General features: G+C 34.0%; 2 protein-coding genes across 7 annotated transcripts in view; both read left to right on the top strand.

Annotated features, from left to right (window-relative positions):
• LOC103822940 (DNA excision repair protein ERCC-6-like 2) overlaps window positions 1-15,264 on the top strand; it is a 41,780-nt gene extending 26,516 nt beyond the window's left edge. Inside the window, exons 11-18 of one of the 6 annotated variants that reach the window (XM_050986947.1) lie at window positions 780-925; window positions 5,644-5,739; window positions 7,145-7,244; window positions 8,209-8,361; window positions 9,021-9,101; window positions 10,447-11,596; window positions 12,312-12,466; window positions 13,038-15,264. In XM_050986947.1, coding sequence (XP_050842904.1) covers window positions 780-925; window positions 5,644-5,739; window positions 7,145-7,244; window positions 8,209-8,361; window positions 9,021-9,101; window positions 10,447-11,596; window positions 12,312-12,466; window positions 13,038-13,046 — 1,890 coding nt within the window. In that variant the 3' untranslated portion in view covers window positions 13,047-15,264. The other 5 variants (XM_050986946.1, XM_050986945.1, XR_007780447.1 and 2 more) reach the window with 5 other exon arrangements.
• The window catches only part of AOPEP (aminopeptidase O (putative)), a 579,142-nt gene that overhangs the window by 520,371 nt on the left and 43,501 nt on the right, over window positions 1-15,270 (top strand). The window lies entirely within an intron of this gene.

The raw sequence follows: 15,270 nt of genomic DNA, 5'->3' as shown, positions 1-15,270 counted from the left end.
CAGTTCTTGCTGCACCAGATGATTTGAAGTTAAAACTCTAATTTGAGGGAGACTTATATGTACATTTTTACTTTTTCTTGCTCCTTGGTTTCCTTATTAGGGAGTAATGTGTTTCCTGAAATAGCTCACTCTATTGTACTGGAGCTTTTATTTGAATATTTGTAATGTAGCACTAAAAAGTATTTTAAAACATAGTAATTTGAATGGTAGTTCATGAGTCTTACATACTTTTTTTTTTTTTTTTGACTTTAAGAAAGAATGTAAGTTTTATGTTTAGATGCAGTACTAGAGTACTCATGTGTACTCATTTACTCTAGGTTATGTTTTATGGTGTCCAGTACCAGACTGACTGCTGGTTACTGCAGTGTCTTGCACTCCATACCTCTGAACTCTGACTGTGCACTCTGTGCTGGCTGTAATGCTCGTTTACTGTATTTCAAGTAATTGCAGCTTGCTAAGATGGGAGGAAGCTGCTTAAATGGACTGCCTGCTGATTGGTTTGGATTGAGTGACAGGTACTGATGAAACAGGGAGCCAGAGTGGGATGATGGAGTCAGACCACAGCACACCAATATCAATCACCTTGAGTGCTGCAGAATCACAGCTAAAGGGAATCACGAATGTAGATACCAAAGTAGCAGAGATATACTATAATTAACAATGGGTGGTGTACTAAAAATATGTTTAATAAACATGGTCCCCGCAATCATGTTTAATTTAAAAGATACTGTTAAGTACTTAACTTTTTATTTTTCTTTTTTCTTCGTTTTTCCATTCAGTTGCTAGATGTGCTGGAACAGTACTGCATGGCATCTGGGCTGGATTACCGAAGACTTGATGGAAATACAAAATCAGAAGACAGGATCAGAATTGTAAGAGAGTTCAACAGCTTTCAGGAAATTAGCTTATGTCTTGTATCTACAATGTAAGAAAATTTAACTTGTAGTTTGTTTCAATATGTCTGTCTAGTGTTAGCAAATCGGTTACTCTACGTTTTTCTTGCTGAACTTGTGAGGGATTACTTTTTGAGAAGGTGAGAGTAAGTACAGACTTAGTGCTTTGGTCTGAAGCTTCTTAGAATATATAGACACCTTCTCCCTCCCCCCTCCCGGCTTCATGATGATTTCTAAGATCAGAAAGAAGTGGGTCTTCTGGATCCTAGTTTAAAGTTGTTGTAAGATTGAAGAAGCAGTTTTAAACACTGTTATTTAAAAAATTATTATTGCGTCATTATCTACAAAAGGCTTTTAATTTTATTGTAGACGGACTCATTTTCTTGTGTTACACTAGTAGAACTAGTAAGTGAGTATGGACATGAAATGCCATATTGAACTGAAAAATTCTCTCCCTATTGCTGTAATTTATTAATCACATTAATTAGCTAGCATGTCTATTTGAAATATTTCCACAAGATCTTTTATTGTCTTTTTAAAATGTACTTACCTATCAAATTTGCTTATCAATTTATGATTGATAGCAAATTGTTTTGAAATAGATTATTTTGTTCAACTGAAGTTATTGTTACTACAATGACTGTTTATTTGTTTTATTCAGGTTACTTCCTTGCTTAATCTTGGATGAAGTTTTTTAGAAAGGCAGAAAAGGAGCAAAGAGAAGCTTTACTCTTTTTGCCTCCTAAGCAGAGGGCAAAACTCAGTGAAACTTAATGAAATACAAGTATACAGTCACTGTAGAATTTACTGGAAAGTGGGTATGTTGGAGTTAGGAGGATCCAAATTACCACTATATAACTTGAGCAGACATCATCTTAAAGGCTGTTGCAGTGGATGTCAGAGCAGTCTTCAAATACTCTGGTGTTTATGTAGAGGGCTGTGAAGAGATTTGTGATGCTGGTCATTGAAGAGATTTGTGATACTGGTCATGTACATTGGCTTGTAATCTCTGTCAACTGTGAAATCTGCCATCTGCTTCTGTAAGACCTTCATGAGTCCATACCCCTTGTCCCTGAAGACAAGAGAGAAATTTAAGAATCTGTAGCATTATGAAGGACTAATTTTTGCTTCAGTCAGTACTATAATTATAGACCTGTTAGGTCTCTTTCATTAACTTTCTCCTCTGTTTTGAGTGCTTGTGTATAGAGACTAGTGAGCCTTCTCTACCTGCTGATGGTGCCGGAGAAAAGGCTTGATTCTTTTATCTGTAGTTGTACTTATCTTATGAAACAATTGAAAAGAACAAACTGTAATGGAATTACAGTCAGTGTAACTACTGTGTTGTAAGCAAAACAGAGGGTGCAATTATTTGCCTAGTTTATTACAGATAACAGGAAGTGATCTTTTTCCTTGCTTGATGTACAGTAATGGAAGCATCATTTACATTTGTAATCCTTTGGAAGTTAAAAAGTGATTTATCCCATTTCAGCTGTACAAGAGATTAATCTTTCCTCTCAGATTTCAGGCATATAGAATAATAATATGTTTGGGAGTATATTCTGTATTTTTCATTGCAGAGCACATTGTCAGAATTGTTCATACTCTTCTGTCAGAACTTTCTTACAAAGTTTCTGGCTGACTGCTCTGTATAGTCAATTTATGTGTGTTCTGAAGGTCTCATTGCTCAGAGAACCAAATGTTGATTTTCACTGAAAATAGTGTCATGGTCTTTTGGATGTGTAAGTGCATTCTGCAAAGGATGAATTCTCTGCATAGTAATCTTGAGATTGGCACAGTTAATATGCAATTTACAAAACATAAAACACCAATCAGAGAATTACAGTGCAGCACTATTAAATTTGCAATGTTTTTATATTCCTCTTTTTTTCAAATTGCTGAAAATTTCTGCCTGAAATCATGTATATGTAGCCCATAGAGATTTGAAAATCCTGGTTTTAATTGATCAGGGAAATTTTTAAGAAATGGGAACTTAAAAAAGAAAATTAAATAATAAAGAATAAAAAATAAAAATTTGTCTATCTGTAGATTTGACCTCAAGTCTTGAAGTTAATATTGGTCAAGCATAGTCACATGGCTGTCCCTACTGACAGCTTTGACTAATACAGCTTTATGGATAAATGTATTTTTTAGGTGTGGAGAGGAAAGGTATTTGATTTCTTCAGAGCTTGTACATTTCATCAAACCATTTGATAATGAATTTCAGGTGGAGCACTAGGGAAAAATAGGTATATACCTGTTGGAACTTTTAAGGCTCATGAAGAATACTTCAGTCTTGCACTGGTGTTGCTGGGAAAATATGTGATTATTTAGAAAAAGAGGAGAGGATTTTTAGGCATGCTTAGAAACATTAAAATAATTGCTGGAATTGCTGTAACTTGATAGGAGAATGTCAAAGCTTTCAGTTCCAGTTGTGCTGCTTAGCTAAAAAAAGGGAAACTGTATGTACAGTACCAAAGTCAGCACAGTTCTGTTCCGTCCTAGTTTTCTGGAATAAATAAAAGCAGTAAGTATGCCTGCATTTAAATCACTGTTTCTGGATTTTTTTAATGCTAGTCTTTCTCTAGGTTGGTTCTGTCAGAATTAATTGTTAATGAAAATATCCATTTCTGCTTCTTATCTTTCTTTTTATGTAAAGAGAAGTGTCTAGAGAAATTTGTAGGTAGTTTTGATCATGTAAGGTTACATATCCACTTCCATTCTACCTGCAGCATTCTCTATTACTGTCCACTACTCGACTGCTGTTAGTTACTTTTTACTTTTACAGGGCTTCATTTAGCTTTAATTCTTTCACATCAATGTTTTGAACAACTTGTAGTGTGCATATGATAACATCCAAAGAACTTTCAGCCACAAAAATCTCTCTGAAGCAAAGAGCATAGAAACTATAGAAAACATAGCTTGGGGAACAGAATTACATAATCAAAACTTTCATAGAACCTTTCCTAATGTAGTATTGTTCTGTACCTTTTAAGGTACTGCATTGTGCATTTTAAGTAAGATGGTGTTCTGAAAACTGTTCTTTTTAACAAAACTCTTTATTTAAGCCATATGATATGATTTGCATGGACCAAATTGTAGTAATGACTAGCTGCTAGTTAAAATGAATGATAAAATGGAGTATGTAGCTCACAATGCACAAACTTCTGTATTTGTTCTGTCTATAAAGGGATATAGGAGCCATTCTTTTCTGTTTTGGACTAACTAAATTTTTGGTCATACCTAAAGCCACTGAAAGATAAAATTATTATAAAGCTAGATATCCTGATTTGTTAATTTTTATGGACAGTTGGTTTTACATCTTGACTTATGTTTCAGTCCAGATGCATGGCTGGTCTGGAAATGGGAGAGGCTGAGCTCTTACTAAAAAGAGTTTTTTTCATTAAAAAGAAACACACTAAATTTGAAAAATACCATAATGTATTCTGAAAGAAAAACCCAACCCAGATATTGTTATTCAGTAGTTCACAGTTTGAGAATGCGAGCTCTCTGGAAACATCTATTACTATTGGCAAGTTTCTATATCCCCTCCCTTTCCAGATATAGCTAACCCAAAGCTACACCATACTTAGAAGGGAAAGGCCACAGCTTCATTTACATTGACATGGATTCCATGAAAACCAAAAAGTGATGGGGCTCCATAAGTGTTTCTGTCTCCATTCACTCTTATACTTGAAAACTTTACCTTTCTTGTATTTCTTATCTGCTTCAAACAAACAAAATTTAAAGTAATCTGTTAAACCAGGTGCTTGATAATTTAAATGGGATTTACTTTTTCAGTTTTGCAGTACCTCTTTCAGAAAAATAGCACACTTGGAATTCGTGATACCTATGCTAATGTGAATAATTGTTTTAATAGTTTATTTAATAATAGTATTTAGCTTATGCTTGTGTAGGAACTTCTGTCTTTTGTATGATAGTCGGTTGAGCCAGTCAAAAAAAAATTCAGTATTTGCTTGCTTTGCAGCTGGATGAGATGTGGTATTTTCGTCACTTTTGCTCTTCTCAAATCATTCATTTATGCACATGCTAAACTCCAAGTAACTGAGCAGTTTTGCAGGGTTCAGCAGTGAGCTGCATCAGGCTAGATGTATGGTCCATTTTTCTCTGGCTTGCAGGTTTTACCTGAAAACACTCTACAGCTGTTGAGTGTTTATAAGATGATGCAGGTGGTACCCCTGTGACTCCTAACCTGCAGACCAGACAAATTTCTGACTGACTTTTTTTCCTTTTAATGACTGGTACAAATGTTGCTCTTATGCAGCTGTGTGGCCAACTGTTTTTTTAACAGCTGGATAACTTACTGTACAAATACACTTGTGTTAGTTGTTAATGCTTACAGGTATGGCTTACCTGAGATTGTGACCACTTTAGTGAAATTTGCTTAGCATTATTGTCAAAAACTATGTACTGAGATTAGATGAAGTAAAACTTCACCTGTAATTTTCCTGCTTTCATAATGTTAACTGGCATATAACTGGTTATGAATTTCGTTATTGTATTTGGTGGTGTTGCCCTGTGTAGGACTTAATGGTAAATTAATGACAGTGGTTATTTGAGTACTTGGTGGTTACAGTAACACAAAGCTGTACTGCACTGTTTTCAGTATCTTTCATGTGTTTTTTTTTTTTTTAAGTTGGGGAAGGGTAGGCAAATATAGACCTAATATAATCTAGTTGCAGGGTTTTTTTTACTATCATATAGTTTTGGTTTTTCATTTTTATGTTTTCAGGGCTGGTGGACTGGGTCTTAATTTTGTTGGTGCCAATGTTGTTATACTGTTTGATCCTACATGGAATCCAGCAAATGATCTTCAAGCGATTGACAGGTACGCTTTCAAAATACAGAACTAGATCCATGTTGCGCTCTTCCATTGATTCTGTAATCTGATTGTCCAACTAAATTTTTTCTTCAACTAAGAAATTTTTTACATTGTCTGAATAACCTACAAGACAATAGAAAAAGTTCAACTAAATTACTTTTTTAGCTTTGATGTGATTATGTGATTATTTTAACCTAAATTTTACAATATATTTTCCTTTATTTCTTTTTTTTTTTTTTTTTTTTTTGCAGCAGGGGGCCAAACAAAAACTCAACAAAAAAATCCTTGTGGTTACTATAATTTTTTGTGATCTCTAGAATATGTATGTGTAGATGACATTTTTCTTGTGTTCTTCATGAAGAATACATTGTAGTTGACAGTGTTGTTCAAATGCTGTTTTGAATTCCCAAAGCCTAAAAGACAGAGGTTCTTTATGTTCTCTTCTGCTTCACTATTGTGGTGAATCTAATCTCCATTGTGGAGATTAGTGTCTTTTTAGCACTCCCATCTATGGTGTTGGAGTATTTCCAATAATTCAGATTTTTCTTTCAAGGCTTTTTGACTGTAGGATATTTCCCTAGGAATCCAAGGCAGACCTTTTACTAACTGAAGTAAAGAATCTATAAAGAATGCTAAAAACCTATAAAAGAATATTAAAAATTTAGTAGGTTTATATATTTTCACGAATAGAAATACACTTGTTTCTGTTATCTCATGCAATTGTGTAATCCTGTTTTAAGGTTCTTTCTGATTTCTAGGATGTGTTTATGTGCACCAGTTCTAGAGAAATATATCAGAAACATGTATTGGGGACTATCTTTAAAGAATCTTTGTAAGATCACATTACTATGAATTGCTTTAGCCTCTTGTGAATTTTGTGGAATATAGTCTATTAGAAGTCTCAGAATTTACCATTTTAATAGAACACTGCCATTTCATTAGCTATTTTTATGATGTTGTATCTTGTGAAGTAATTTATGAAGTTAAGAAAGAACTGACTGCTCCAAGTAATCCATGAGTTAATTCCTGTGTAATGGAAATAGGAGAATACTTTGAGCAAAAGTAGGTGGAGACACAAAAGAAAAGAAAAAAAATCCAACAAACCTGAGATAAATGGAATGTATATGTTTTGTGGAGAGGTGGGAGACAGTTCTTGTGATATAAAATGAGAAGGCTTTTTAAACTGGATAGGCCTGGGGAGAAATATGAAATATTAAAGGTAAAGGAAAAGGAAATCAAGAACTGAGGAAAATTTGGAAAAGTAAGGAAAACAACCCAGTCAACACTTGCATGATTTCAAGTAGTCCTGTTTCATTAGTATTCTCTTAAATATTTAGTTTGTTTACTGTTTATTACTACCCCTAAGAGCTCTAATTTCTTCAAATGTTTTTAATGTGCCATGTCCTTGCAGAGCTTATAGAATTGGCCAACACAGAGCTGTTAGAGTGTTTAGATTGATATCCTTGGGAACTGTGGAAGAGATGATGTATTTGCGACAAGTTTATAAACAGGTAAAGCTCACAAACTGTTTAAATGACGAGCTCTTCCCATTTCAAGGACTGGAAGCTCATCTAGCCCGTAATAAAATTGTAGTTTACCTTGTGTTTATGGTATATATGTTACCTTAACGTACTAAGCCAAGGTGCATCATTTAGCGGCTGTTAAAGAATGGAACAGAATTATATTTCTATTCAAGTGTTTTTCTGTAACTATTGAGAGTTTAATTATTCAATGTACATTATTCAGGTTATACAGAGAAACTTTTTATTTGAAGGCTTATGAAGTACAACTGTGATAGTTATAGCAAGTATCTGCAGCAGTCTGATTCACACAGCTTTTTCTCGTGAAAGTGTGGAGAAAAGAAAGGAGAAATCTTGCTGATGATATAGAAAAACAGTTGATGATCTCATAGACAAAGAAGACATGGATATTTTTTGTTTGGATTTCCAAAAAGCATGTATAAGTCTTGAAGAAATGTATAAATTTTTTTCTTTTTTTCTCTTTTTTTTCAAATTGGCTTGTATTTTTCAAGTTGAATAAGCAGTAATAAACAAGAGTAATTACGCATCTGAGGTTGGGGCTTTTTCGGCTGTACTTGGATTGCTTACCCTTAGCAAGTAAATATATAGTGCAAAGGAAGGTGAAAAAAAAGCTAATAATTTAGTGTAATGGAAGATGAACTGTCAAGATACAGAGGAGTGCCAGTAACATGTATACTAGGTGTCTGATAATAGGCAACAATGCAGTAAAAGTCTTTGAATGTTGAATTTTTTTAAACTCAATAAAGCCAAGCAGGTTCATATTATACCACAATCTATTATACCAACATCTGCCGGGGAAATTAAAACAAAATATCCTTGCTTAGGAATTTCTACTTGTTCCAGCTAAAGCTGTGTATATAATGTGGGTGCCAGGAAATTCTGACGTGTTGTTGTAGCAAACACTTCTGAAATCTCTTGTGTTGTTCTGTTTTAGCAACTCCACTGTGCAGTGATTGGAACTGAAAATGCCAGGCGGTATTTCGAGGCAGTGCAAGGATCAAAGGAGCATCAAGGAGAGCTTTTTGGGATTCATAACCTTTTCAAACTTAGGACTCAGGGGTCCTGTCTTACCAAAGACATACTGGAGGTATGAAGTAGCTTTTACTTTTAGATATTAGTTTTACATTTTTCCTTTCTTCTTGAGACTTTTTGGTTGTTGTTTTGAATGGAAACACTGTAAAACAGAATGATGAAACTTAACCAATACTTGTCTGTGCAGTGACCTAAATGAAATAGGCATGCTAATTTCTCATTCTGATATAGACCAAATAAATTTCTCTAAATCCAGAATGATAAAAGCTTGGTTTATAATTTTCATAAATTTCCTAGTATATATATTTTTTGTATAAAAACTACATAGCTTATATTTGGATCCTTTCATCCAGCTTTCTGCACAGATGCCTTTTATTCATCAGTAACTCATACTGACCTTTTAAGCCAGAATTCTTATCATAAAAATATTTTTTATGATCACACTGACCTCTTTAGAGTACTTTTTGGGACATCAGTAACTGTTAAAAAAAGTTTGCTGCAGCTAGCTTACATCTTCAGCTTTATTCCAGGTTTCTTTTCATCCTTCCCTTTATTTTCTTGTTTTTCTTCTGCTAAGAATTTAGTTAGGACCTTACTGATTCTACTTCTGGTGCTTACACTTCTGAAAAAAAGAAGGGAGCTTCTTTTTCCTGTGCTTGTCTTTGTGTGTAATATAAATTGTATCTGTTTATGTTAACTATTTGATTGTCTTAGAGGGAAGGACAGGTAGAAGCAGGAGTCATGACAGCAACTACATGGCTGAAGGAAGAGAATCGTTCATGCAGCTCAGAAAAGGTGAGATGTCTTCGTGGTCTGTACACCAGAGCATGACAGGCCTCTAGTTCCCAGTATTGCAGTGGCAAATGTGGGCAATATATCATTAGGTTGATGATAGTTTTACTGTGTTGCTAAGATTTTGTTTAGGGAATTGTGGAAAGGCATACAGGGGGGTTTAGGTGATTGAAAGCTTCAGGTTTTGTGGAACTCTAGAAGATCTGTGGAACTCTAGAAGCTATTTAGGGCTATTTAGTTATTGTAGTCAGACAATTAGAGTGATTCCCACCAGACCGGTGGTCTGTTCAATATTTTCTTTTTTATTTTTAATGTATGTAATTATCTAATGGTTTCCCTCTGGAATAAGATTTTTTAAAAATTTTTTACAACAAAGGCCAGTTTTAATAGGAGCATTGCATTTGTAGGAATGTTTTGACTGAGTGCCATGTCCAGGTACTTTGAGTAAAGTTATCATTAGATTAGATTCCACTGAATTATATTACAAATTAGCCACTACCTCTTAGCCTCTTGGAGATTTCTGTGTGTATATGTCAGTATTTAATATGCCTTTACATTGATCTCAGTCTCATATTCATAATACATAACTGGATGGTCATGATCTCACATATGACTTGCTGACAAACAGCAGCTTACGTTAAATGCTTTTTGATGAGCAAAATTATATCAGGATTAATATATTAATTTTAAAATGTCTCTGAGTACAGCATTTTGGTGTTTACAGTTCTAGCTTCCATTTACAGGCTGTCATAATTCTTAACCTCAGTAGTACGCAGTTTTGGCTTGGTGTTCTGGGCTTTTATCTTAAAATCATTTTAAGATTGCTTGGGCATAATTTTGTTTGATTACAGTAGGCCTCAATAAATTTTAGAGTGGAATGTTAGCACTCATATACAAGGAAGTAAACCACTGCACTGAGATTTATTTTTGTTATGATTGTCGTTACACAGAATATTAAGGTTTGAATCATGAAGTCACCTTCCAAAGTACCTTTGAAAGATGAAATGTAGCAATGAGATTAGTATAAACTTTAAAAATATGGATGTGAATTGGGAAGGCATAAGTTGTTTTAGCAGTGTACAGCATATATTGCTTCAAGGACATAATGCTATTGGTTATTTTCAGTGCTTTTCTGCTAAAAATATTCTGCCAGAGACTTCAGTAATTTCTCATTATGAATTGTTTTGCATTTTATGATACTATTTTGTGTGGTTTTTGCTTGAGTAACAGTGAAAATCCATCTTTTTTACACTGCTTTGGAATTAGGCATGTTGTGTATACTATCAGTGTTAAATAACTTTGCAGTATTCAGTATTTTTTTTTTTTTTTTTTTTTTTTTTTTTTTTAGTATGAACAACCAGACTGTCAAGAAGATGGAGATCCCCAAAGCATTCAGGCACAATTAAAAAGAGAAGAAACTGATTTTTGGGATGATTTGAGTGATGATGATATTCTGGAGAGTTCTGTGAAAAAATCTGACAGAAGGAAGCCATGCAATGAAAATAATTGTGTGGTAACAAAAGGACAGCTTTCCTTAATGCAGTGTGGATTCTCTAAGTTGTTGCAGAGGGAAATTGAGACTACCAAAGAAGGGGATCACAGTTATGATTCTCATAATTCAATTTCTGATGATCACACTATAAGAAAAAATTTAAATAGCAAGCATGGTGATTTTCAGAAATGTCAAACCAGTGTGTCTGTTTTTGAGCATGGGAAAGCTGTTCTGTCTCCAAATGGAAGTGATAAACAAGGTATGCAGAGTACAGAGTGGCTTGATTTATCAGGCTCTGAGGAGGAAGGCGACATAAAAAACGAGGATCAGAGCATTTTAAAGCAATGTGACATAGTCATGGAAACTGAAAGTAGTTCTGAAGCAGATGATGATGTCATCTTTCCTACCCAAGTTCAAGTATGCCAGCAACCAGTGCTTATTAAAGAAGTTGAAGTACATTCGTCAACATCTGAAGATTGGGAAGATTTATCAAAAGAAAAAGCTGGGTTTGTATTGAAGGGAAACAGTAGACAATCTGGATTCCACAGTACTGAGTCAAATTTCACCGTGTCTTTTGAAGATGTCAAGAATGATGTAGGTTTGAAAGGAGTGAGCGACGTAAGTGATGAGTCTGATGATATTGAACTTCCCCATAATTCTGAATCAAGAAAATTAGGAACTCTGAGTTTTCCAAAGTGGAACAAATCTCTACCACAAACAAAGAAGCTCTACAGAAAAGGAAAGGAAAGTGGTTCTCAGAATATAGATGAATTCTCATCCTCTGATGATAACTTTCCAGTTGAGAAAGTTCATGCCAGGAAGAAAAGCTATAGCAGTAAACAGCGGAGCGGAAGAATTCAGATTGGGTCTAAAATGCTGTGTCCTATTCAAGATGTGTCTGTTGCACAAAGGAAGTCTAGCAATTATGCTATACATAGAACTTCTGCAAGTAAAACTGTATTTGAGCATCCAGAGAAAAGAATGGAATCAATGGACAAATATTTAGGTAACTATTAAGTTAATTTGTTCAATTTTATTTCAACTAAAGAAATAACATATGTCTAATTTACCAATGTCAGCAGATTTTAAGTTCTTGTTGCTGTACTTTTTTTTTTTTTTTGTTATAAGATGTAGTAAATGTTTTGCTGAGTTGTTATTCAGAAATACCTTTCTGTATTTTTCTCTTATTAGTCTTACTTTTCTGTCTTACGGGGTGACAGGCTGCTTGGTAATTCTTGGTTAAACTCTTACTGTCTCTTGAAATATGCTGAGATTGAAGATTTATTAAAAATTCACAAACTAAATATTTGAACTGTAAAATCTTATGAGTCTTGACAGGGCTGTCAAATAAAATGTACAGAAAGAAAAGTAGTGTGGGAATTTTAAACACCATGTGGAAGACTTGATTCCTAAAGACTTAATTTTAACCACTGATGTTGCAGCCGTTAAGCCATAGATGATTTGAAACATCTTTGTCCATCTGAAAATAACCACTCTGAAACTGAAGTAGTATTAAAGTCTTTGGATAAATCCAGATAAGTCTAATGATTGTTGTTAATTTCATAGAACTGAGTAACTTGGTGCTGAGTGAAATTGTAACAAATTTTACAATTTCAGTGTTGGTGTTTTTTTTTTTTAATTACAGTATCCTTCAGTGCAAATGTGTACCTTCAGAGTTTTGGAATAACCAATATCCTTGTATTTTTCTCATAATGTATCAGATGGCGTTCAAGAAGTTGCTTATATTCATTCAAATCAGAATGTGGTTGGATCCAGCAAGGCTGAAAATCACTTGAGCCGATGGGCGGTGCACGATGTATTTGAGTTGAAGCAGTTTTCTCAGCTCCCTGCTAATGTAGCTGTCTGTAGTGCCAAGGTAAAGAGATATTTTTGGAAATGTCATTTTAACTTTTCTTTATCCTCATTTTTCATCTTAAAAAGCTCTAAAAAACTTGTTTTTCTGTTACTGACCACCATGAGTGATCAAAGTCACTGAGGATGGGAGGAAGAGAATGCTCAGTTGGAAGTCTAATAAATTACTTTGTTTTTTTGGGGTGGCTTTTACATTAGCCAGCTTTGAAAGAGCTGGGAATTAAACAGCACAGCACCCTCTGTGGGATTTTTCTGTGGGAGAAATGTTAAGATTAAGATAGGTTTTTTTGAAATCAAATTCTGTGCCATGTTTTTCTGATTTGAGCCTTGAAAAATCTTCAGTTTGTCCTGGATCCAGTTGGCAAAAATCCAGTTGCCGCAGTACATTCTGGTCACCCTGTAGCATAGGAATTTGAATATACATCACTTTGCAGACTCCTGGGGAGGTGAGCATATGCAGTTGCTATAGTTAAGTCAAACTGTCTATGTTTAATGTTTTAAACATAGAAGTAGAGTTTACTGGGAGTTCTTATTTGCAGCAATGGACATTTTTAATTTTTTTGTTGGTTCTGTAGCTTGTTTAATTGCATTTGGAATACACACAAATCTGGAATAAATTCAGGTACATCTTTAATATTTTTTATTCTTACTACACAATATTTTTAATCTGCTCTGATTGTCTGGGTATTTGGTTGCTTGCTTTGTAAGAAACATTTGCAATTTCCTATACTGATTTTTAAGATAAACCACAAGCACAGAGTAAGACATTGGTGAATGTGCAGCTTAGTCTTTACAGACACGCTAGCTATCCTTACAGAAATTGTAGACATACGACTGTGTTGTGAACATCCACAGTGGCTAGAGGAGTTTCTTCCAGTTCTGTTGTTGTACTGTATTTAATTAAGCCATTATCAGGGTGGCCAAGAAATTTTATACTGGGAAGATCAAACCAGGCAAACCAGTAGAAGTAAGGCCTTTTCAATTCTAACACATTTGCATTAGAATGTTCCTTATTAGCAGAAAAGTTGGTCAGAAATACTCAAGAGTATCGTAGGAAGGTACTTATTAATTGTCAATGGCTGACAACATTATTAAAACCAAATAAAAATGAAAGAAAACTTTGAAGAGAGTATTTTGACTAAATGTCCGTTGATCCACCTCTGTTCAAAACTAGTTTGTGGTGTTCATGTAACTTAGAGCTAATTATGTAGAGTTGTGTGATGGCTAGTATTGCAAATTAACTTACGTTTATTAACTTGTCCATTTTTTAAAGATATATACTTTTCACTCAGAAGCAACAGTAGTATCACTTGTCTTGGAGATCTAAGTAGGAAGAACATCAAAAATTATGGAGAAGGCTGCCTCTTTTTTCACTTCCTGTTATTCATTTATGTAAAGGCGGCACTAATGTAGAAATAAAATATAGATGTGCATTTTCTTAGATGTGGCATTTTGAGCTTTTTGTGGTCTCCTTAAAAGAGAGCTTTGTAGACAACTTTGAAAGCAGAATTTTTCTGCTACTGTTTTTTGTTTCTCCATTACTTTGTAGTTCCTTAGAAGACATTTTGTGAAAAAACATGGTCACTGTTGTGCTTCAGGCCATCAGGCTTTGCTGGTCGTTTTTCACTTATTTGCCATCAAATTAAGTTAGGGCATTCACTGAGCATCTACCTGTTTTATCATAAATAATGCTACTTAATAAAAATGTTTTCCAGTAGATTAAAGTAGTATTATGTGTAATATTAAAAATACAGCAGAGTCATTTAAATTTCCATAATTGTTTTAAGTAAATAAAATTACAGTTTTAAATGTTGGAATATTAATTGGAAACTGGTAGTTTTGTCAGAAATTTTGAAATTCCTTATTAATGTAGATTTCAAGTGCCATTGGTTAATAGTTTCTCAGAAACTGTTGTGTAGCTCTTTCTGTTGGGTGTGGTTGTCAATTTTATTAGATTCTTAATTAGAAGCGTTTTTACAGTTTTTTAGGCTGAATTTTAATGTGATAGCATCATAAAGGCATCCAAATAATATTTATGCTCTGATAATATATATGTCCTTTCTTACCACAGATAATCATATTGTTTTATTTCTAAGTAGAAGCAATCAAGAAAGGTTATTTTCATTTATCAGACAGTCTGCTCAAGACCAAAAAGTATAATGTCCTTTGTGCTCATTTGTGTCCCATGTGTTCATTTTACCTATGCCAACTCTGTCTTCCTGCTTTACAATTTCACTCGGTGGGCAGTCTGTAATAATACTTTTCTATTTTCTTGTCTATTTTCTAATAAGACGTAATAAATTTCAAATACATTTTCCAAGCAACGATTTATATCTCTGTGAAAGGGGTTCAAGAATTTTGAAAAACTGTAAGTATTCTGTTGAATTGGATGAGTTGTAGATTGGGAAATACAAAATCCTACAAATCTTGGTGGAAGAGTGACATTCTATGCTACATAGAAATCTGGAATGATAAGGATAATAAGCAATATTATAATAAGCTAAAGCAGTTAATAAAGAAAACCCCTTGCAAGAACATTGACATGTTGACTTCTTGCTACTGACTAGCCACCTAATCATATTTTGGATTCACTACTTCTTTTGAACTTTTAGAACCTAGGTTAAGGTCTTTAGTTTCAGTAGCCAGTTTATGGAAATTATGTGAATATGAGTTACAGAAAAAATAAATTGTTAGAAAGCAGTATAAAACAATGTCTTCTTCTTGGTTGTCTATCTGTAGTACCTAAAAGTATAAATTAGGTTTACTGGTGCTTCCTTTATTTTTGAGTCATGGAGACTAATGTGGTTG

Source organism: Serinus canaria, chromosome Z, assembly GCF_022539315.1.
Source record: "Serinus canaria isolate serCan28SL12 chromosome Z, serCan2020, whole genome shotgun sequence".
Lineage (NCBI taxonomy): Eukaryota > Metazoa > Chordata > Aves > Passeriformes > Fringillidae > Serinus > Serinus canaria.
This window is presented reverse-complemented; position numbering and strand designations above follow the sequence as displayed.